The 24,804-nt window shown below is 47.4% G+C and overlaps 1 protein-coding gene across 2 annotated transcripts; it reads right to left on the reverse strand.

The window, feature by feature from the left end:
* Positions 1-60: 60 nt before the first annotated feature.
* On the reverse strand, positions 61-23,358 carry CCDC22 (CCC complex scaffolding subunit CCDC22). 2 transcript variants are annotated; one of them, XM_082205819.1, is made up of 18 exons: positions 23,279-23,358; positions 20,574-20,654; positions 18,928-19,105; positions 15,985-16,117; positions 15,793-15,899; positions 14,830-14,914; positions 10,095-10,264; positions 8,321-8,527; positions 8,050-8,106; positions 4,804-4,923; positions 4,337-4,456; positions 3,571-3,687; positions 3,378-3,479; positions 2,645-2,752; positions 1,887-1,982; positions 1,709-1,768; positions 1,535-1,609; positions 61-523 (listed from the first exon to the last, which is right to left on the reverse strand). In XM_082205819.1, the coding sequence occupies exons 1-18, from the start codon at positions 23,341-23,343 to the stop codon at positions 410-412; spliced, it is 1,995 nt and encodes a 664-aa protein (XP_082061945.1). In that variant the 5' UTR covers positions 23,344-23,358; the 3' UTR covers positions 61-409. The 2 variants fall into 2 exon arrangements, with proteins under 2 accessions (XP_082061945.1, XP_082061946.1); XM_082205820.1 differs by lacking the exon at positions 23,279-23,358 and adding an exon at positions 21,905-22,780.
* Between the last annotated feature and the right edge of the window lie 1,446 nt (positions 23,359-24,804).

Here is a 24,804-nt window from a genome sequence, read left to right on the forward strand (position 1 = left end):
CTATGCAAGCCTCCCCTGTAAACCCCCCCCCCATGTTACTACACACGCAGCCAGCACAAGTACGCTGCAAAAAGGAGAGAGAGATTTTATTGGTTTTTGAGAAGAGATGATAGGAGGTTTGCTTGGAAATAATAAATGGAGGAAACAATTACTCCCCACATCTACTTCTCCAATATACAATCTATGTCAGAAAAATGGCACTAGGGACCAATCCCACCCTCCGCCTCAAAATGTGCTGCACGTTGGCTTGGTTCTAGGCAAATTGCAATGCAGACAGAGCCTGGAAGGAGGAGCCCTGCTCATACTCCCCGTGCCCCGTTCCTTGACAGAGGCACAGCAGTCTTGATTTAAAAAGAGGCCAGGTACCCCCCCCCCCAGCCCCCTGTAGCTGTGCACTGGGAAGGGGGCTTCACGTCTCTCGGGTACGGCTAAGCAGGGCTGCGTTTTCTTGCTTCATGGCCCGGTAGTCACTGAGGATCCTCTCCAAATTGCTCAGGGTTTTCTTGCTGGTTTCACTCTCAATCTGGGAAAAGAGACATTTTATTTTATGAATGGGTAGCAGTGTTCAGCAGGGAGAACTATTGCTTTATGATGGTATCCCAGTTGTGCTATGTAAGCAGCCATGTAAGAGTTGCATTCAGAATGGAAGCCTATAAATATTTTGAAATAAATAAAGCAAGTGTTAAGGGGATCTTTAAAAAACCCAGCACCACTTATTTCTGCTTGGGTGCTGAACCAAGTTTGCCTGCTAAATCTGGTAATGCTTAAAACAACCCCCCACCCGCCACACCTCGTGCATATCATGTGAATAAGACTGCAGCATTAATCTAGGAAGGAACATCGCGCAAGTGGCAGGTGTGACTGGCAAGATGCAGGGGGACTCAGGTTCAACTCCTGGGATCGTAATTCAATTCCTACTCATCATGGGAAAGGGGGAGAAAGACACAGATTTGGAGGCCAGTGAGGTCCCACATCCTGTCCACAGGAAGTAGGTTCAGGTACCCACACTTCCTGCTTGCAACCTCAACAAGAAGAGTCATGCTTTTTTTGTTAATCTGGAAGTAAAAAAAAAAAACTGAGGTGCATGGTGAGTCTACAGAATCACAACGGACAGAGTCCATAATGAGGGCTGAGAATCAAGGGGCAGCCTCATCCGAAAGAGCAGAAGAGGCAGATAACAGGCGGGAGGATATGGAATGTCCCTCTTTCTAGACTGAAATCTCAATTTCTGAGTGAGTGAGATCAGAACCCCCAAGTTTAAAAATTAATTTTAAAAAATCAAAAGGACTTTGATGTGTACAGATGGCAGAATCTGCAAGCTTTCGGCACAGGGGTGGTGGTAGGGAAGCAGGAGAGAAAGCACGACTGGAAGCTAGAACAGAGGGACAAGGGTCCATGTTTGGCAGCTCATTTTTATTTCTAAAGAGGGAGTTGTTAAAAGATATTTCCTGGTATCCTAATTTCTGAAACAATTTCCTCCACACTGCAAGACAGTAATGTTTAATGTTTCCACCCACTTTCCGGCAAGCCTCACCTGCTCCTCTAAGTCCCGGATCTCCCTCAGGATGGTGCCTGTGTCCTCAATAGTCTGAATCAGTTGACCGCAGTTCTAAGGAGGAGGAAGAGTCAGAGTCAGCTGGAAAGGGATGTAGCTCTAACTGCAGCTCTATATCTGTATATGAATTAATATATTACTGCTGAGGCTTACCTCGTGCAGTGCTGCCAAATATTTATATGCCTTCCTCACAGCCTCGTCGCGTTTGGCATCCTGCAGAAAGAAAGAATGCAGAAGGGAGGGATGGAAAAGTTAGCAACTGGAAGGTCAGCCAAAGCACTGCTCTCCATCTCCCCACCCCCACCCCCAAAATCTGATCCCTTGCCTTCACCTTAAAAACCAGCTCATCAGTGACAGCAAAGGTCCGGTCTACCTTCCCAGTGAGGCCATTGATCTCCTTCTGGAGCTCCTTGGTATCTGACAAGATCTTGAGAAGCACAAATAGCAGGCATTAGAAAATGGAGACTGTTAATAGGTTGAAAACCCAAACTCTGGAACAAAGACAGATAACAACAGTGGTAACAACAACAACAGGCTGTAAACTAACAGCTGGTTCTGTCCTGGGGTGAGGGACAGTACTTGTGGTCAGCATAGCTGGGCTCCTGCTGGTAGCCTGCATGGCAGGATCATCCCTGACACAGGGAAATGCTGCTGAGGGGCACCATCTTCGCATGATCAGACACACTGATACTGTGTTGTGAAATGATGCATGTCTAAAAAGTGTGTCACCAACATGAAAAAGTTTGGAAGGCTCTGCTCTACCAACTGAGCTATCTCAGTTTGTTGACTCTGAGCTTAAAAGTGTGAGGATCCATCATGGAAAAGTACTGCATTTGAGGCAAAACGTGAAAGCTCACTACTCATCACTATTTGCACATTCAAACCAGGTTAGGACAACTTTTTCCTTGACATTAAATGTTATGTATCTGCAAATAACGTCCTCGCTGCTTTTAATATGTAAGGACCCCTGAAATGTTCAGTCTTCCCCACCAGCTTTCTGCCATGGGCTCATCACACAGGGCTCTCACCTGTGTACAGTGACGTAAGACAAGGCTTGAGAAAGAACTTCACAGGTGCCCATTGTTTTACCTTTGTGATCTCCTCCTTCTGCTTACGAATATTGCCGACAATTTCTAGGATGCGCTGGGTATAGGCAGAGCGAGAGACATCCTTGGGAAGGGATTCTAGCTCCATAAGCTGGAGACAGAGTGGAAAGCAGGAATGGGACTGGGTTACAACAAGCAGACGAATGTGCAAATGGTACATGGGCTCTTGGAAGAGACTAAGGAGTTTCTACCCGAGCCCCATCCCACTGTGCAGAGACCCAGTACTCACTCGAGGTGGCAAATGTGTCTGGACTATACCATGACCAAACGCTCCTCCATTCACACAACAAATCCCTGCACAAAGAAAGCTAACATGCAAGGGGGAATGCCAGGCTAGTTCCCTCAGGCATGCTTTTTTAATGAGGGAGCGTTCCATAATGTGATGTAGCCTGGACACAGGTTCACCTGTTCAATGAGGCCAGGTGGAATTGTAACTAGTATAAGTTAACAAACTGACTTATGAAACAGGCGAGTCCTCTCAGCAGTACTGGTGGTTGTAAGAATTTTTCTGAGATACTGTCACTCATTTAAAGCTAGCAAATATATCCCAATTACAGAGAAACAGTAAAATGTGGAGTGGGGAAAGGATTCTCATTATTCATTCTCTGTGGAATAATCACCGCACAAGAAACAATGGACCATAAATTACCTTGTGCATACTGAGCTTTGCCGGGAGCCCTGCACCCCAACCCACCACCCTAAGACACGTCACTAACCAGCTGCTTGTAGAGATCATCCTTGTGCTTCGCTTCATCCGCGGCTGATCGGATCCGCTCATGCAGCTCCCTGATCTCTGACAGGCGCTGTGATGATTCCAGCTGCATAGAGGAGCCGACAAGAGAGTGTCACGGCTGCCCAGACTCCCTCCCAACCCTTGAAGGACTCCTCACACCCTTTCGCTTGCGTCACCTCCTTGGAGTCATGGAGGGCCTTGAGCTCCCGGAACTCCTGGATCAGAGGCACCCGGTGCTTCTCCCACTGGGCGGCCAGCTGGATGACCCGCTGTGCACTGCTCTCCACCACCACCTGCAGGAGACCAAAAGTGAACCTGAGATTCTAAGCCTCCTGGGCTCTCTCATCTGCTATGTGGTGTTCTATGCCATTTTTGGAGAGAGCAGGTAAGACCCTCTACACCCACATGCACCAAACCCCTTCCTCCTTCCCCTACTGCTCCAATCCCGCTTGGCTCACACTGAGGACATCGGATAAGACGGGTGCACAAGTGGGTGGTGGACAACGGTGCTTAATGAAAGCTCCCTCCAAAGGCGGATTCTTCCTAAACATTAGGAAGAACTTCCTGACAGTAAGAGCTGTTCGACAGTGGAATTTGCTGCCAAGGAGTGTGGTGGAGTCTCCTTCTTTGGAGGTCTTTAAGCAGAGGCTTGACAACCATATGTCAGGAGTGCTCTGATGGTGTTTCCTGCTTGGCAGGGGGTTGGACTCAATGGCCCTTGTGGTCTCTTCCAACTCTATGATTCAGGGTGTTCCTCTTCCCTGCTTCCACTTACAACTACAGCCTCCTCCACCCATGTCCACACCCATCTGTTGCCTCCCCTTTACCAAGCATCCTGCCACTCAACCACCTGTAGGTTTCTAAAACCTTTCTCCATGGTCCCCACGGAAACTCCAGCAAGCACCCCCACCCTCTGCAGCCTCCTCATGCCTGGCCCATTACCTGCAGCTTGGCCATGTTGTTCTCTGCATCGGGAAGCAGCTGTACAGCACACCCCTTCACTCGCAGCACCTGCTCCCGCTCTGCCACTCCCAGCTGCCGCTGCCGCACCTCCCCTTCCACCTGAAGAAGAAATGGATCCCCCTCAGGACTGACCCAAGGTGAAGCCCAAATGGGGGAGGGGGCAGGCACCCAAGAACACCGTGGTGTCCTTGCACAGCCCCCCCTTGCTTCAGAGGGGCTTCCTCAGGTGATCTGCCCCATGGGCTAGGGCTATATTTCTCCCACTCTGCCGCCCACAAACCTTTCTGGAGACCATGCCCCATCAGGGCCTGGGGAGTCCTTCAGCTTTTCCTCTGCCAGAGGTGCTGCAAGTGCCTCTGAGAGCCAGAAGGCGATCCTAGAGGCCCTTTAGCTGGTGGGGCTCAGCCAGACAGTGGGGCTGCCATCCCCCGACTGATTCTTCTCACCTGTGTGAGAGTCAACCCCAGTGTGGCGATCTGGCCTTCGAGCGCCTCAATCTGCTCCATGAGGTGGCCCAGTTCACCTTCCAAAGCTTCCAGTTCTGTTGCCTGGCGTTCCCGTAAGTCCTGGGGGGAAGGGGGGGGGGAGTGATGCCTGAGGAATCAGAGCTGGAATCCTGTCTTAATAAACCCTGCATTTATGCAAAAATACAGCTCAACCCATCTCTTATTACAAGTATAATTTCTTTTTGTTATTACTTGAAATTCCTTAACCACCCTTCATCAAAAGTATATAACAGCCTTTTTGGCATATCCAATTCCCTGTTCCAAAAATTGCCTCTATTCTGGGTGATGCTGTGTGAATAAAAGATATTCATACAACACACCCACACACAATTAGAAAACACACATGCACAACAAAAGGCATTGAGACAAAACACACCCACCCACACCCCCCCCATTTTTCCTCCATGTAAAACCACAACAACCCACCACAGAGCCCACTCTGGTGGGAAAAAGGGGATGACAGGCAAGTTGCCCTCTTGACTCTTCTGTTGCAATGGAGGTGCAGGACGCAACAAAAAATGGAAAAGGGGGGAAACCACCAAAGAGGAATTCAAACAAATAGCCAGCACGTGTAGACACAAAGTCAGAAAAGCTAAAGCACAGAATGAACTCAGGCTTGCTAGAGAGGTTAAAAGCAACAAAAAAGGCTTTTATGGGTATGTTCGTAGCAAAAGGAAGAACAAAGAAACAGTGGGGTCACTCAGAGGAGAAGATGGTGAAATGCAAACAGGGGACACAGAAAGGGCTGAACTCCTCAATGCCTTCTTTGCCTCAGTCTTCTCCGATAAAGAAGACAATGCCCGACCTGAAGAATTTGAAGCAAATGATTCAGCAAAGGAAACACAGCCCAGAATAACTAAGGAGATAGTACAAGAATATTTGGCTAGATTAGATGTATTCAAGTCTCCAGGGCCAGATGAACTGCATCCAAGAGTATTAAAAGAACTGGCAGATGTGATCTCAGAACCACTGGCAGTCATCTTTGAGAATTCCTGGAGAACAGGCGAAGTCCCGGCAGACTGGAGGAGGGCAAATGTTGTTCCTATTTTCAAAAAGGGGAAAAGAGAGGACCCAAATAATTACCGCCCAGTCAGTCTGACATCAATAGCAGGGAAGATTCTGGAGCAGATCATTAAGCAAACAGTCTGTGAGCACCTAGAAAGGAATGCTGTGATCACCAATAGTCAGCATGGATTTCTGAAAAATAAGTCATGTCAGACTAACCTGATCTCGTTTTTTGACAGAATTACAAGCCTGGTAGATGAAGGGAACGCAGTGGATGTAGCCTACCTTGATTTCAGCAAAGCATTTGACAAGGTGCCCCATGATATTCTTGTAAAGAAGCTGGTAAAATGCGGTCTTGACTATGCTACCACTCAGTGGATTTGTAACTGGCTGACTGACCGAACCCAAAGGGTGCTCATCAATGGTTCCTCTTCATCCTGGAGAAGAGTGACTAGTGGGGTGCCACAGGGTTCTGTCTTGGGCCCGGTCTTATTCAACATCTTTATCAACGACTTGGATGATGGACTCAAGGGCATCCTGATCAAATTTGCAGATGACACCAAACTGGGAGGGGTGGCTAACACCCCAGAGGACAGGATCACACTTCAAAACGACCTTGACAGATTAGAGAACTGGGCAAAAACAAACAAGATGAATTTTAACAGGGAGAAATGTAAAGTATTGCACTTGGGCAAAAAAAATGAGAGGCACAAATACAAGATGGGTGACACCTGGCTTGAGAGCAGTACATGTGAAAAGGATCTAGGAGTCTTGGTTGACCACAAACTTGACATGAGCCAACAGTGTGACGCGGCAGCTAAAAAAGCCAATGCAATTCTGGGCTGCATCAATAGGAGTATAGCATCTAGATCAAGGGAAGTAATAGTGCCACTGTATTCTGCTCTGGTCAGACCACACCTGGAGTACTGTGTCCAGTTCTGGGCACCACAATTCAAGAGGGACACTGACAAACTGGAACGTGTCCAGAAGAGGGCAACCAAAATGGTCAAAGGCCTGGAAACGATGCCTTATGAGGAACGGCTAAGGGAGCTGGGTATGTTTAGCCTGGAGAAGAGGAGGTTAAGGGGTGATATGATAGCCATGTTCAAATATATAAAAGGATGTCACATAGAGGAGGGAGAAAGGTTGTTTTCTGCTGCTCCAGAGAAGCGGACACGGAGCAATGGATCCAAACTACAAGAAAGAAGATTCCACCTAAACATTAGGAAGAACTTCCTGACAGTAAGAGCTGTTCGACAGTGGAATTTGCTGCCAAGGAGTGTGGTGGAGTCTCCTACTTTGGAGGTCTTTAAGCAGAGGCTTGACAACCATATGTCAGGAGTGCTCTGATGGTGTTTCCTGCTTGGCAGGGGGTTGGACTCGATGGCCCTTGTGGTCTCTTCCAACTCTATGATTCTATGATTCTATGATTCTAAGTGGCTAGTGGAGGTGAAGATCTTTGTATAGTGGTCAAAGAAGCAGGGCTCTGGGCTCTAAAAACCCATCATGAGTCTTCCTTGGTAAACAGCTGCATTTCGTTGCAAATCCCCCCCCCCAAAAAAAACCCCAAATTTGGACAATTTGGATCAAAGTAAAAAGGCACCCCTGCTGACAAGATGTAAACAAATGCTGAGGATTGATCAGCTGTAGTGTGAAGATCTTAAAGATGTTATTCTTGCAAAGATGAATGTCTGGAAGAAGGGGGCAGGCAAATGTTTCAAGTCATTTTATTTGCAAAGAATTTGTAAAGCTGCCGTTCTTCCCAGATTATCGGAATTAGAAGAATTCAAGAAGAGAAGAGAAGATTCTAAGAGGAAATCAGGGTCCTATTATTTTTAACAGAAGATTCTTGGATGTGTTCACCAAGTTATTTCAACAGCTCCTGCCACCAACTGCAAGCTGCTGACAATATGTGACATGAGGATCCCCAACATCTGCACTGACTTCCTGTTCTCTCTGCAGCACAATTCCAGGCAATGGTAATAAAACCCCAAAGCAGTTTAAGACTCGATATACCTAAGAGACCATCACCTCCCATGTGCCCCCTTGCCTGTGTGCACACATGCAGTTTTTATTCATTCAAAAAGCAGAATGAGGCGGCATAAAGCACGCCCCAATATTTTTTAGCCACAACCCCCTTCCCCTTTAGGCAAACAGAACTGGCTCTCACCACAGCTTTACCTGTTCTGATGTCCGGGACATTGGCAGCGTTTCCACTTGCACTGGCGATTCTGCCTCCTGTTGGGAGACCAAACAGAGAGTAATCATAGACCATCACCTCTTCCCACGCATGCTCCACCCCTCCTTGCTTGCTCCCCAACCTACCTCAACAAAGGAGATTCTTCAGCTAGTGCTGCTGAATAACTCAAATCACTTTGATCCAAAAAACCGTTGTTGTTGTTGTGCCTTAAGCCCCCCCCCCATTCTAGGCCCTCCCCAGCCCCCTTCATACCTGCTTACAGGCCAAGTGCTGCGTGTGGGTGAAGCGAGAGCCCTTGGCCAGAGCCCCAGCATGCTCACGGCCAGCACCAAAAGCACCCAGGAGCTGAATCAGGTCCTGGGCTGTTCCCTGGTGGGCAGGCCCAGCACGAGGAGATGCCTGCCGGAACTGGTCCAGGAGGCGCCGCTGCAGCCGCTGACGCTTCCATTGGTGGTATTCCTGAGGGGAGGGCAAAGGGAAATAAGGGGCGGGGTTTGGCAGTGCAGACTGGAGATTGGGTGGGGAGTGGGAACACAAGCCTCCTCAACTGGGATCAGGGCGAGCGGATTCTATTCCCCTCTACCAAGGCCAAACCGTAACACCTCTAGTTAGATCCAGACTTTGGAATGCGGATGGTCCTCTCAGAAAACTCAGGCATCCAGGAAGGCATTCCACACATTGTGAAGGACCTCGTAGAAGGACAATTATCTGAGTGTGCGGTGGAGTCAGGAAGAGATAAGATTGCTACTTCCCTTCTTGTCTGAAGTCAGGGGTGGGATCTCTAAAGTTCTCTCAACCTAAGGGAAGATCAATTTCTCCTAGTTGGGAGAGCACTCAGAAACCTCTCTTCTAGAATGACCAGAAATTCATGGACTAAAAGGAGGAAGAGGAAAAAAATATCTAACATAACACAAGATCTAACACAAGATCTACCACTGCACTTTCTGCAAGTGCTCACCGTTATATATTTTTTCTAAAATGTTTTGCATTCATTTTGAAAAAATGGGTTGCAGAATATCCCCATTTGCAATGGAGCTGATGTGAGAGGAGGACTGCCAGACTTGCAGCAGTTTCCCTGAGCCTCTTGCTCTGGTGTCTTACTAAAAAGTGGCTCTGGTGTAGGCCAACCAAGAAGTAACATATCCTTCTTGCCATGTAGAAAACCAGGGCTCCTCCCATCCCTGTGGCCTTCAGATCATTCCACAAACCACTTTCTTCAGCGCCTCACTGTGGGCATGTTCTGCTGAGTGGAGATGAGTGCTGGGTCAGGCTATTGCAGCTCCTTTGAGGTGTGCTCAAGAGGCAAGCAGGGTAAGCAGGAAGGTGGAAAAATATTCCATCAATAGCTAAATGGTAAAGAGGGAGCATAGCTCCTCCCAAGTCCCAAAAGTGCAGAGCAGCAGGACTGGACTGAAGTGGAGTGTGTGTACGTATGTGTCGTAATTCTCCTATTTGCTTGCCCCTGCCTACCAGAGCAAGTAAGAAGAGTAACTCACACAACTTGTGCTCTACACCACAGATGGGTGTTGTTGGGACTCCCATCAACCCTAGCCAACATGGCCAATGATCAGGGATGATGGGAGCTGCTGTCCAGACACACCTGGAAGGCCATCCCTGATCTAAAGGGAAGGTACCTTGACTTCTCTAGACACAGTTTCTCCTCTCCTCTCAAGAGATGTGGGTGTCAGGGAGGGAACAAAAGACAACCCATACATAATGGAAGAAAGGAAACTCAGACAGAGGAGCCCACTTCTGGTGTGACTTTTGAGTGCTACAACGACCACCATGTAATAGCCAAGAGAATGAGCTGCACACCTGCAGTTCCTGGTTCAGATGTATTTCTTCCATGAATCGCTAAGGTGGTCTTAGGCAAGTCACAATTTTTCTGGCCTCACCCACACCGTGTACAACACAGGGCACTACCCTTCCTCAGAGGGCAGCCAATGCAAACTACCACCGCCATGCTGCTGACACCAGCCACCGAGTCAGGATAAAGAGGCCGCGTGCCACCCATTGTGCCACCCACCTCCGGAGTCATGCGTGATCCAAGGCCTTGGCTCTTCCACTCGTTCTCCCAGTCTTGGGCTGTGCTCAGCTCAGCCATATTAAGCTCCAACAGGGATGGCATCAAGGATGCAGGTTGGGACAGCTGGGCTGACACGGGGGGCAGGAACTTGACAAAGAACTCTTTCCTTTCTAGGGAGAAGAGGATGAGGCCAGTTACACTGACACACACTGGTTAGCCCCAGCCCCTGCTTTGGGGTCAATCAAGTAGAGCCAAATGTTGGGAGAGCAACTTTCCTCCCCTTTCTTAACCCAGGAGGAGGCCTGCAAGTCCTGCACTCAGCAGCCTGCTCCAAGTTCCTCATTCAGAAATGGTGAATTGGACCAAAAATTTTGTGTTTAAAGAGAAAGGAATTTACAGGTGTTTCCCCACCTACATGCATTCAACTCACGCATGACCACATATACATGTGGTGCTGGGAAATAATTTAAAAAATCAATTCAAACTGCGAAAAGGGCAAAAACAGCCTGAAAAGAGCAAAATACCACCAGCAGCAAGTGAATCTGCCCCACAGCCAAGCACTTTGGGGGACTGGTCTACCTGCCTTGCTGTTTCCACATGATCCTTCAGTGTTGTCGAAGACTGAGAGCCACCACTGCCACCATTCATGCCCGTCTGGTAAGTGCCGCTGGTTTTTAAAGGGTTTTTCAAGGGTCCCCAGAGGTTTATAGGGCGTTCACAGTCCTTTACACTGTAATTCTATGTGCACTAACTTGGGACTAAGGACCACTGGACTCAGCAGGAAATACTCTCAGGATTCTAGGGATAAAATGTTTTTTGGTTTAGACAGACCCTTAATTGCATCTGTCATTCTAGCCAACTCAGTGTAATCAAATAATTTTTCCTGCCATTCGTTTTTTCTTGGTGCTGTTTCATTTTTCCAATTTTTTTTGCAATTAGGGTTCTCGCTACCACTGTTGTGTAACGGAATATTTTCTTGTTTTCCCTAGTGATAGCTGAATCTAGTATACCCAATAAGAAGCCCTTAATTTTGTCACATGACCACATATGTAGTAGCGTCCCCTCTACCTGGTTGCACCTCCAATACTTTTTTGATTTTGTTTTATACATTTTATATATTTTGCTTGGTGTTAAATACCATCTGTAAAACATCTTTAACAAGTTTTCCTTTATCACCTCGCAAGCTGTGAATCTCCAACTCTCCTTCCATAATTTCCCCCATGATGATAATTGAATAGCTTTACCTATATCTGCAGCCCATTTGATCATTACCTCTTTTACCTCTTCATCCTTAACCTCCCATTCCATTAAGATTCCATACATTTTAGAAATTGCCTTCGTGTTATTTTGTAATAATTCTTTATCTAATATTGAAATTTCACTTGCAAAACCTTTTTTTAAATCTGCTTTGAACACCTTACAGTGCTCCCCCGGGTTAAGTACTTAATTCATTCCGGAGGTCCGTTCTTAACCTGAAACTGTTCTTAACCTGAAGCACCACTTTAGCTAATGGTGCCTCCTGCTGCCGCCGCGTCGCTGGAGCACGATTTCTGTTCTCATCCTGAAGCAAAGTTCTTAACCTGAAGCACTATTTCTGGGTTAGCAGAGTCTGTAACCTGAAGCGTATGTACCCCGAGGTACCACTGTATTTAGTTGGTGGTGCTGAATCCACCCTGTCAGGCGATGCTTTATTTCCTCATAATTTTTCAATTTCAATTTGTTATCTTTTTCTTCAAATAAATCCTTATATGTGGCCCAGTTTGATTCCATATTTTTCCTTTTCACTGTTATCACCTCTAAGGGTGAGAGCCACCAGGGCGTTTTGGGTTCTAATAACTCTTTATACTTTCCCCATAACCTATATATCGACTTTCTTATAAAATGATTAAGAAATCCTCTGTGGACTTTCACCTTTTCATGTCCTAGGTAGGCATGCCACCCATAACGGCTGTCAAACCCTTCTAAGTCCAATAAGTCTATATTTTGTAATATCATCCATTCTTTTAACCAGTTTAGACAGGCCAAAACATAATACAAATTTAGATCAAGTAGTGCCAATCCGCCTCTATTTTTATTATCTATTAATAATTTGTGTTTAATTCTTGGTTTTTTATACTGCCAAATAAATCTTGATAAATCTCTTGCCATCCTACCTCTCCAATAATTGGTATCATTTGAAATAAAAACATCATTTTAGGAAGTACATTCATTTTCACTAGTGATTTCCTACACAGAATGATAATTTTAGCTTGTTCCAAATCTTTAGATCCCTTTTAATTTCTTTCCAGATATTTATATAATTATCCTTAAATAAGTTTTTATTTATTTTTATTTAATTTAAATCCTGCCACTTTTCCAAATTTGAGGGTCCTTTTTATTTATTTATTTTTACGCTTCTTCCCATGATTTTGGTATTCTTCCTTCTTTTAATTCATGACTGTTTTCATTGGTTCCGACTGTGTATCTTCTAATTTCTTATATGAAATTGATTGTTGCACCTCCATCATCGTTATTGGTAAGTTTAATTGCTTAATTTTTCCACAAGCTATCATTGGAAGTCTGTTCTGTGCTAGGTATTTTTCCATCTCTTCTTGATATAGTTTCCTATAATAGTTTGCAATTTTTTTGCAAATTTCTTTGGGTTCTTCTATTGTTTTTCCTTCCTCTATTAATTTCTCTATTATTCTCTATTATTACATTAAGTTGGCTAGAATGGCAAATGCAATTAGGGGTCAGTCTAAACAAAAATTCCAAAAAGAAGGGAAAATACAGAGATAACCGTATTTTTCGCCCCATTAGACACACCGCTCCATAGGACGCACCTAGTTTTTACGGGGGAGAAATAAAGGGGAAAAAATTTATTCCCCCCCCCAGCGCGGGGCTGGCACGGGGGAAGCCCGAGCTTCCCCCGACCCCAGCCCCCAGAACAGCCTGCTATCCGCAAGCCAAGGGAGATGAGCCCCAGGCTTCCGAATGCAGGCAGCTCTGTGCAACCCTTCGGAGCCCCGCGCGGCTTCGCGCCGGGCTCCGTAGGGTCACGCAGAGCTGAACGACCCCTGGGAGCGCAGGCAGCTCTGCGCAACCCTTCGGAGCCCCGCACAGCTTCGCACCGGGCTCCGTAGGGTCGCACAGAGCTTCCTGAAGCCTGGAGAGCGAGAGGGGTCAGTGCGCACCAACCCCTCTCGCTCTCCAGGCTTCAGCGAAAGCCTGCATTCGCCCCATAGGACGCACACACATTTCCCCTTCATTTTTGGAGGGGAAAAAGTGTGTCCTATGGGGCGAAAAATACGGTACCTTAAAAAGCAGTGCCCTCAAATTAATACCTGGACTTGTTTTGATTAACTTTTACAAAACTAATTATGGTGTGAAAGCTTAAAATAGAAAGAAAAGGGGGGGGAATGAAGTGAGAAGGAAACAGTTTACTAAATATGAAAGTAGAACCGTGCTGAGGATGAAGGAAGTAAACTAGAAGAAAAGAAGAACTGAAATATGGTTATATTTTCATTATTTGGTTCGTACTGGTTTTTGTATTTCCTTGTTAAGTTTCCTTTTTCCTTTTCTTTAGTGTTACCGTATTTTTCGCCCCATAGGACGTACCGGCCCATAGGACACACCTAGTTTTTTTGGGGGGAAATAAAGGGAATTTTTTTTATCCCCCCCCCCCCAGGTGCGCTGCGCTAATCCCGAAGCTTGGGGCGTGCGGAGCTCAGCGCACCCCAAGCTTCTGGGTACCAGCAAGGTCTCCGCTAGCCGTGGGAGAGCCGCGCGGCTCTCCCACAGCTAGTGGACCGCCGCACTAATCCCGAAGCTTGGGGCATGCGGAGCTCAGCACGCCCCAAGCTTCTGGGTGCAGGCAAGCTCTCCGCTAGCCCTGGAAGAGCTGGGTCTCCCACGGCTAGCGGATAGCTTCCTGAAGCCTGGAGAGCGAGAGGGGTCGGTGCGCACCGACCCCTCTCGCTCTTCAGGCTTCAGCGAAAGCCTGCATTTGCCCCATAGGACGCACACACATTTCCCCTTCATTTTTGGAGGGGAAAAAGTGTGTCTTATAGGGTGAAAAATACGGTATGTGTGTTTGTGTTGCAAAATAAAATAAATACGATGAAGAAGAAGAAAAAAAAGTAAATGTTTTTTGGGCTCTGATTTTCAGTTGGCCAGACAGCCATGGGTGGGGAAGCCGACTGCATGAACAAATACTGGGAATTGGCATGGCATTTCTTTCAAAAGTGGCTGGAGAGACCCAGCCAGATGGGAGGGGTATAAATAATAAAATCATCATTATTATCCACAATCCCACATGTGCACATGCTCCCAGAATGCAATTGCCAAGGATCCACCAAGGACATACTGCTGGTGGCACCATCTACCCAGCCATGAACGGCAGGATGCAAGAGGAGCCCTTTGGGTAGCTACTCTCGGATCTCCCCCTTAGAGGCTAAAAAAAGGGCCTCCCCTAACTTGGGGGGACTCTCAGCACTCTGGAAAACCCTCTTCTTTTCTAATCAAAGGGGATCTGAGGGGAAGGGTAGAGACTTGTTGCAAGAAAACAATGCTGTACAAGTCTAGACATATCAAGAGGGGTTCCATGCAGGAACTAAGTGGGCCCCAAATTTATGCTGGCTTTGCATACATGATTGCAACCTTACATGAGTGGGAGGGAAATAAACAAATGGAGAACCTGCCATTCCATGCCCTCCATTTTACTTATCCCCCCCCCCAGCTACAGGGCAAAACTCACCTGGGGGCACCTTCCCCAAAAAGGGGTCCGACTCTCGAGGCAGGACCAAGGGTTGAGCTTGGAATCGCTTCAGTAGGCAAGAACCCTAGCAAGGATAAGGGGGGAGGAGAGAGAGTCTGAAACAGCATCACCCCACTGAAAGGTAAGAAACACTGTAAGAGGCTTACAGTTTCTGGAAAGAGAAATATAAAACAGGTGGCAAGGAGTGGGGTTATAAAATGAATTACTTGCTCAAGGAGTTTACATACTCAACAAGAAAAATACAGCAATATCTTGTTTAAGATATACCAATGGATGCATAGAAATTTGATTGATTTACATATTTCTGCATGGTTTGTTTAAAGGCAAAGGTAAAGGTACCCCTGCCTGTTAGGTCCAGTTGCGGACGACTCTGGGGTTGCGGTGCTCATCTCGCTCTATAGGCCAAGGGAGCCGGTGTTTGTCCGCAGACAGCTTCCACGTCATGTGGCCAGCATGACTAAGCCGCTTCTGGCGAACCAGAGCAGCGCACGAAAACACCGTTTACCTTCCTGCCAGAGCGGTACCTATTTATCTACTAGCACTTGATGTGCTTTTGAACTGCTAGGTGGGCAGCAGCAGGGACCAAACAATGGGAGCTCTCCCCGTTGCGTGGATTCGAACCACCAACCTTTTGATCAGCAAACCCTAGGCTCAGTGGTTTAGACCACAGCGCCATTCACGTCCCTTAGAAGTCAGTATTTGGGTTTCTGCAGATTATGAAAAAATCTATCGGCAAGGAAAAAAAGCCCCAACAGTGCAGACCAGACCCTAGACAGTCATATGAACCCAAAATCCACAATGACCTTTTGCAAAGGCTTCCTGCATTTCTCCACAACATGAGGACTGGAAAGGCTTTAAAATTTCAGCAACAGATCTTGCTTATGAAGCCGTGAACCTGAGGAGTGGGGCCATTAACCTAATAAGAGGGGTGAGGAAGCACACCTGTAAGAGCTGCAAGCGGGGGGTACGGCAGGCAGGGGGCACCCAGGGGAGCGCCAGTTGCTCTTTGATGGCAGCAGCAATGGCTCTGTGAAGTGTCGTTGATTTGCCTGCAAGGACACAACAGGTTAGAGAAGTTGCCACCACTTGGCCTCCCTGTGCCCGGGACCTGTGTTTGCCCAGCTTCCTCCATACCCACAGGCTGGTTGGCATCCTCCGAGGCATCGCGTGGAAGCTTCTCTACCAGGAAGAGCAGGAGGCGTCGGATTTCGGGCTCATTGCTGTACAAGAAGGTCTGATAGCCAACTTCCCCTTGATATCCCAGGTCCTAAATGATGGAAAGTAACATGTCAGTCCCACAGTGGGGCTGAGTGGGAGTGGCCTGCTGGGTAAAGGCGAGGAGTGAGGCTCTTTGGTGCCTGGTTCGAAGAGAGATGGAGCATCTAAAATAAAGGTGTTCCAAGCTGGCTTACAGACCAGGAGCCCTGCTTCCTCAGTGCAACAGTCCAGACTTGCAAGGTGCTTGTGCTCACATGAGAACTCTCAAGAGGCCGCCTGGCTAACACAGTCCAGGATAGGACCATGGAAGGCCAGTCCTGCGAAATCAAGCTATTTGTGAACTGTAATGCCGTGCAACTACTTCTCAACAATGGATGATGAAAGACAACTTGGCAATTGCTCGCTGAGTCCCATGGATATTAAACATATTTCTAGCAGTTAACATAACCAATTTTCAATGAGAACTATTAAGATAAGAAAAAGTAGACACACACATGACCCCAAACTCAAACACCTGTTGGCCATGTAGCCATCCTGTCTGTTGTCTCTCACGACTTGCTAGCTGACTGACAAAGCTACAAAGCTCTGCATAGCTAGGCAGGGGCGGGGGTGGGGGTGGGGCTCAGGTTCCACAAAAGCCTGCCAGAACTCTGCAGTCAGCCTGAGACCTTGCTAAGTCTCTCCCCACTATCTGAACTTCGGTGGGTAGCAATGGGCAAAGGAGAAAGTGTCATGGTGCCCTATTTGTGAAATAAGTGCTCAGATAAGTCAGGGCGACCACTTGCGCTCTGGACCCTCGCCCCCCCCCGGCTGATAAAAACCACCAGGGAGGGAACAGCTGGCTGGGCCAGGGAGGTGATCAATGCCTCTTTACAAGGGGGAGGTCCCTGCCTGTTTGAAGGAGGCAGTGCTAAAACCACTCCTTCAGAAACCTTGCCTGGATTCGGAAAACCTAACTAACTACCGGCCAGTTGTTAATCTCCCTGTTCTGGGCAAGGTTCTGGAGCAAGTGGTCATAGACCTGATCCAGGCGCTTTTGGAAGAAACTGATTTTATGGGTCCATTTCAAATGGGGTTTAGGGCTGGTTTTGGCACAGAAATTGCCAACTCTTCCTCTGCTTCCTTCTCTTCTCCCCTCCCTAGCTATCACCCTTCCCTTTTTTGCGGGAAATTCCCTTATTTCAGCGCTGTTTCCTGCTGCTTCCCGCTGCTATCCCGGATTGTTGGATATCCCGTGGACTGTCCTCGGGACAGGTGAGGCTGCTGATCCCTTATTTTCAAATCTGAAAGTTGACAGCTATGCTCCCCATAGCTTCTCCCCCCTCCTCCCTCACCGCCAACTGATTTTCCCTTCCTCTACTCTTTCCCAACACCCAATGTCCTCTCGTCTCCGCCCCTTGCAACATATCCTATGACCTCAGAGCAACAGCCATAACGGTAACATGGTTTGCAAGGGATGGGTGAGCACTGTGTGTCTGGAAGTTTATTTTACACATACAAATGAAACAACAGCTCTGGGAGAAAGCCAGGTTGACCCTTCTCCCTGGCATGCTAGTTATCTCTGTACAAGGAGGTTTGGCATAAGCACCACCATCTGATACTGTGAAGTAAACTAATTGGCCTGAAGTATTCTCAAGTGGCTTCCTAACTTAGCCTTTATGTGGTGCTTTGAAGTATTCAAACACATTTTTTGTTTTAACCCCTACAGCAACCCTGCAAGACAAGCCCACATTTTCCATGTTTGGGATGGGGATGGAGGTGCCCAATAATATCCCACCTTGCTCCACCCTCAAAAGGAAAACCCCACTCAGAGAAGTCATAGTGAAAGCAGGATGGAGACGGGGGGATACTCTGCGTGTCCTTAAGCAACAATGCAGACCAGCCATTATTCACTTACTTGTTCACATAACAGAAATGCATTTTTATTTAACAGTAAAAGGAGAGCTGAAAACCCTTCCCATGCCTTACTTCCCTATAGTCATTTGCTCCAGCTGCTTCTCCCTGTTTCCAGCACAGATACCAGAAGTGAGCTGGCAACAGAGAGAAATGGCAGGATCATGAGAAATATGAAAAGAACGGTGTCTACTACTTATCATGTTTAGTTCTGCCCTTGGATTCTCTGCATTTTGCTGTTGTTGTTGCAAGTTTCTAGCCCTTATGGCTATTAAAAATGTGAATGTTCAAGGTCATCAGAAATTTCTAAAGCCAGAGGGGATTGAGCTTATGAGCCTTGCTTAGCTCCTGGCCACAAAGATGAGCAAAGGCAGAATATATTAAACACAATAGTTAGAAAAGGCAACTTGAAAATGTAAGAATTATGCAAATTTAGTAAAGCATCTCTGCTTTTCTTGTCACAGAATTTGGGTTATTATTCAAGAACACAATCTTGCTAGTATTTCAGCAATAACTTCTCTGAGGTGGACAGAGGCACCATAGTGGCATGGGCCATATTTATGTGAGGAGAAGATAATTTAATGTTGCTAAAAAACAAAACAAAAACCTTTTGTCAACTGCACAACTGTCTGCTGTGAACACAATCTAGGTTTCTTGCTTGAGTGCCAGAATTCTTTTTTGATAGGGCAGGAAAACACAACTGGAGGTCATGGACCAGCCACTTCTGGATCCTTTAACAAAAGTGGCCCATGGCTTTCCACCATGAGACCTAGAAGCTTGCTTTTCCAAAAATCAAATCTGAGATTTCCAGCAAACAAAATTCTATACTACACCAGATTTCTCACAACACCTTCAAGCTCAGAACTCATGGCACTTAATGAGAGACCATCTACCACTGCAACAACTTTCAGAGATGAAGAGCCTGCTTTGTTCACTGCATCCACACCCTGGTTTAGTTGTAGTTACCTGGCAAGCTTGTGCTAGGCTCATGCCAATTCGGAAGCGAGCAGACATCCCTGGAGGCAGGACGTGGCAGAGACTTGAGCCCACAGAAGGATTGATGACACGAAGACATCGCACCACAGATTCAACTATCAACTCGGTGGTAAACTCCCGGATGCTCTGCACTTCCTCTGGGATATCCCTGGAAGGGGAGAAGGATGCAGGGATTATAGTCCCCTGCACTGACCATTTTCCTTTACTGCAACAGAAGAGCCTACATCTTCCACTCCATTCAGTAGGATGGAAGAACATGGGAATGGCTTGCCAACTGCCATACTTTTTTGCAATTTGTCCCCTACTGCTAAGACTCTGCTGCCATTGTACCACCTGTCCAAAAAGCAGCTTGTGGGGACATGGGATACAGTCTCCTTGGTTTGAATGTATCTAAACTGGGTGTTTGTTTGTTTCATTGGTTGTAAGTCACTTTGGGTTGCCTTGGGCAAGATAAAACAACAAAATGTAATAATAAGAATAATAATTTCCCAGGGCCCTGCACTGCAAGAAGGCAACTGACTACCTGTACTGCCAAGAGCCTCTTCAGTGAAGAGTTGGTGTAGCAGTGGTGGCTAAGGCTACAGTCCTATGTGTGCACATGAGGAATAAGCCTCCTGGATGACCCCACTCAGCAGTTTCATGTAGATGTTGGGCTCAGAAACTACCTGGCAGCCAGTGCCATTGGGCCACGATCGGTGCAATAAGCTTAAACTGTCTTGCCCCAGTGAGCAATCCCTTAAGGACTGCCTCTCTACATATGAACCTACCTGGTCCCTTAGATCATCTTCTGAGGCTCTTCTTTGGGTGCCTCCTCCATCAGACGTCTGGAGGGTGGCAACATGAGAACGGGCCTCCTCTGCAGTGGCTCCCCATTTGTGGAATGCTCTCCCTAGGGAGGTTTGGCTGCGCCTTCATTATATTATATATATATATGTTCCTCATCAACCAGGCCTTTTAAATGCCCTTTTAAATGTGTTGTGGGAGGGGGTTATTGGTTTGTTCTTGTTCTAATTCCAATATGAACTTTGTGGTTTTTCTATTGCAATGTTATGCTGTGAACTACCCTGGGATCTGCGGATGAAGAGTGGTGAACAAATTAAATAATAATACACATGGACATTATTACTGCTGTTCAAAGGGAGTCACAGAGCCACCTATGAGCTTCTGCAATACCATTGATTAATCCAACCTTGGTCACTAGGCAACTGCCAATTGCTTGCTCCCATGAAGCTCCTAGAAGCCATGAAACACCCAGCTGGAGCCAAAGCATCAGCAAGAAAGCATGATTCCCCAAGCAAAAACAAAGAGCCAATGGAACACAGCAAAAGCCGTAAGTGTTTAACCCCAATTAATTTCTTGCCTGGCCTAAGAGAAAGCCCTGGCATGAGCTTCTGGGTCTATTAACTCTCATGTGGAACCCCATTCCCTGTACCACAGCCTTTGTTTTATTAGAGTTCACAGCAGGAAAAGTATTCTGAATTTCTAGAAACTGACTTCAGCTTTTTAGGCTCCAGGCCTGCGGAATCCCATAGGAGACAGCAGCCAGCCACCCTACACCCCTACGTCAAATCCTGCACTACTACGAAGAAGTACATGCAGCATAAAGATGGCCTTACGTCCCACAGAAGCGAAGGGAATGTATGAGGATCTTGTCCACCTCTTCCATGATGCCAATACATCTATGGATACAGGAAACCCTATGCAAAAGAAGCATTACAACAACCAATAAGCTGGATGCTTATAGCAGCAGGGCTTAAGCCGGGGTACCTACAAGCAGCAAGTTCCATGACGCCATTGGGACAAATTCTGCTGCTTAACTACAATAGCCTCTAAGTGGTTTTTACAATAGTGTGAAAGGGGGTAGGCACAATTGAAAGATTTTCTGCTTTAAAAGATTTCATTGTCCTATTGCCTGGAGGCAACTCTTGCCACAGGCAACCAAGTCTATAATAGAGGTGAAGACCAGAACAAAGCGCAGCTCTCCATATGAAGAGTACAAAGGACATTCCTAGCCCAGGGGCCACAGAGTGCAATTTTCCCCCAAGAGTGACAGACTATTTTTTCTGGGAAACTCGCCAGCCAGCCAGCCAGGCAACAGCTACCCCTTGAGATGTGGTTCAATGATTTGGGATACAGCTAGTTCAGGACAACTAACTGGGCTTAGAAGAGTCGCAAACGGGCTTATAAAGGAAAATACCTTTGCTGAAACCTGGTATCCTTTTTTTTATATGTAAAGGAAAAAGAAAGTAAAGCTCTTCCACCAGCCTCACAAAACTGTTGTGGAAAACCTATATGACCTGCCAATGTTTTAAGACCATGTAAAATAACACGGTAGGGATGCGGGTGGCGCTGTGGGTTAAACCACAGAGCCTAGGACTTGCCGATCAGAAGGTTAGCGGTTCAAATCCCTGCGATGGAGTGAGCTCCTGTCACTCGGTTCCTGCTCCTGCCAACCTAGCAGTTCGAAAGCACATCAAAGTGCAAGTAGATAAATAGGTACTGCTCCAGCGGGAAGGTAAACGCCATTTCCGTGTGCTGCTCTGGTTCGCCAGAAGCGGCTTAGTCATGCTGGCCACATGACCCGGAAACTGTACACTGGCTCCCTTGGCCAGTAAGGCGAGATGAGCGCCGCAACCCCAGTCGGTCATGACTAGACCTAATGGTCAGGGGTCCCTTTACCTTTACCTAAAATAACATTTGCCTGGCACCAGCTTCATATAATATAGGCAGGTAGTTAAAAACCTATTTTATTTCCTCAGGTTTTAATCAACACATTGTGGCTGGTTTTTTGAGCTGCTTTGAAACTGCTATTGTTACATTATGTATTGCTTTGTACTGTATTCTCTGTTTTATTACATTTGTATGTAGTCATTTTATGCATTTTTAATAAATTTTAGAAAGGAAAAGAGCAAAGCAACAGGCACTCCTCATTGTTCCTCACTAGTACCTGCTATTCAAAGGTGTACTGCCTCTGAAGCAGAAAGTTCCTTTTCGCTATCATGTCTCATATGCCTCTCTCAAGTTCTAGTGTTCTGAGAGAATGAACCTGGGAGAAGAAACACCTTTCTTGCTACACCGTTCATGATTTCATAAGCCTCTCTCTTGCCTCCTTCTAGTCATATTTTTATTTCTAGACCAATGTAGATGCCATCACCCTCTTTATCAAGTCTGACCAATACTTCAAGTGTGAACTGTAAAGGAAATTAAGGCCAGGCTGGGATGGGCTCCAATTCCATGAAGGGAGCTGAACAGAGGAGGATGAAGACAGGTTATCACCAGCTGGGTGTGGGGTGGATGGAGGGAGTCAAATTCTAAGGCGATGTGAATAACACAAATACCACATCAGAATACCAGCAACCAAGGCTGTGGTTTGTGGCAGGATCCCCCTATTTCAGTGGCTCTGGTTTTCTAAGGCAGGGGTAACATCACATATTGTTGGGTTACAACTCCCATCGTGCCTGACCACTGGCCATACTGGCTGGAGCTGGGAGTCCCACATGTGGAGGTCACTACAATGGGTGCCTGAAGGTATCAGGAGGATGTACAGGCCAGAGTGGGCAATGCCTGTGAACAACTTGTAATGCTGGATTACAGTACAGATGCCCTCATTCTGCTTTTCCTCTTTGGGAGGAGGAGAAGCCTATCAATGGCCACCACCCACAATTGCTGTTATTCTGCCACCACTGCTGGAGACAATATGCCTCTAAATGCCAGTTGCGTATGGGGAGACTACTGCTGCACTCTGGTTGTGCAGGCTTCCCATAAGCAACCAGCTGGCCACTTTGAGAGGAGGGGGCAGGGTCAGGGGGCATTGGCCTGAACCAGCCAGGCTCTTCTTGGGTTCTGCAATATACAGGACTTAGTTTGAGGCACAGCAGCTGAAGGGATTACCTGTTTTTGGAAGACATGGGATAACTTTAACTTCACAACTGTAGCCATGCTGCAAGACACGCAGCATAAGGTGTGTGGGGCTGCCAGTACCTAGCAGTAGTGATGCTGCAGGAGAGCTTGTCACCCCGGCAGCTTCCACGTTCGCTCCAGGGGGGCCCTGTCACCCACCCGGCTTCTCCTCTGTCAGCTGAGGGGCAAACTGCTGAAGCTCGGCTTCCTTCCAGAGCACAAGAAAGACAAAGATCAGCCACAGGCCTCGGGCAGAAGCAGGAGGGTCAACAGCTGCTCCGCTCCGCTTGCTATCATTGCTCTCTGCTTGCACCCCGGCAATACGTCCATATCCTCAACACACGCCCCCCCCTCGCCGACAAAAGCCATTTAAAACCAAGTGGTTTGAGAGGATGAATTTTGGCCCGTGCACCTTCCCTACCCTTGAGCCCGAGAACAGCCTCGCTGGGTCAGGCCAAGGGGGGCCCCGCAGCGCCCCGCTCTCATTAGGGGAAACCCGAGCCCCTCCCGCCCCCTCGGTCGCCGGCCTTCGGGAGCGCCGCTGCCTCCCGCTCGGATCAGGCCTTGGCCGGGCGCCCCGGCAGCCCTCCTTCGGCGAGGGGCGCCCGGGAAGAGCCCGCCTGGCGGGGGGGGGGGTCCTGGCCGAGCCCGCGCTCCGCCCGCGGGAGGAAGGGGCCGCGGGGCTGCCCAGGCGGGGGGCGGCAGGGGCGGCAGCGGGACCCCGGGGCCGAAGGGAAGCCAGCCGGCCAGAAAGCCAGCAGTCGGGCGGCGGCGGCGGCGGCAGCACTCACCGCTCCCTCTCTCTCAGCCGGGCCAGGCGCCTGGGTCACGGGGCCCGCCCGAGGGGAAGGCGGGAAATGTAGTGCCGGGTCTCCCCCGCGCGCAGCATGCTGGGATTTGTGGTCCAGGAGGCCGCGCAGTCCGGGCAGGAGGCGGGACTTCGGAGAAAGGGCGTCTCCCTCGAAGCGGAAGCGGGAGGGGCCCATAGGCCCAGGCAGAAATGCAAAACAAGAAGGTTCTTTTTAATGGGGATTAATTTAATTTTTTTTAAATTATTTTTTCCTTGGTTAGGCAGCAGTGAGTGTCCCCATCACACAACAGATAGCAACTAAAGAGAGGAGGGTTCCTACTCTTTCTAACACAAGTCTTTATAATTTTGAATTTGAAGTTACATAACTTGCTCAATAAATGTCAGTGTTAATTCATTGTCCCTGTATTCTTAGGTTCGTCTGTGCTTTGGGGTGTCTTACAAAATGGCCCAACAATGTACAGTAATCCACTGTGAGCCCTGCAGCCTGGAGGCAGTGCTGGACTGGTTTGGCTTTCCAGAGCAAAATCTTCCCTAATAATAATAATAATAATAATTTATTATTATTTATACCCCGCCTATTATTCTAGGTATGGTCTTAAGATCACCATTTTGCTGAAGGTAAGTAGGTTTGGAACAAATTAGTGCTTGGGTGGGAAGAGTGCATTGAAAGAAAGGTGTGCTATAAAATAATAATAAAATAATTTTCCCTCTAAGAGTCCCAACGCAAACTCAACCATTCACTGCCTTTCAGCCTAAACTCCCTCACAGGGCTGTTGTGAGGATAAAATTGTGGAGGGGTATAATACCATTGGCATGGCATAACTGTGTACACACCACCCTGAGGTCCTTGGAGGAAAGGTGGGAGATAAATGTAATAGTAGATAATAAATAATTGAAATAAATGACATTGAATGATTCCTGCTTTAGAAAGAGGACAAACTCCTCACCTTGCAGTTTGCACAAATATACTAAAATGGCCTCCTCTGCAGTGGCTCCCCATCTGTGGAATGCTCTCCCCGGCAAAGTTTGCCTGGCACCTTCATTATACACCTTTAGGCGCCAGGCAAAAACATTCCTTTTTAACCAGGCCTTTGGTTGATCTGATTGACATCCTATGTCGTTTTAAAATGTGGCTG

This window comes from Podarcis vaucheri (assembly GCF_965113315.1).
Source record: "Podarcis vaucheri genome assembly, chromosome: 17".
Taxonomy (NCBI): Eukaryota; Metazoa; Chordata; class Lepidosauria; order Squamata; family Lacertidae; genus Podarcis; species Podarcis vaucheri.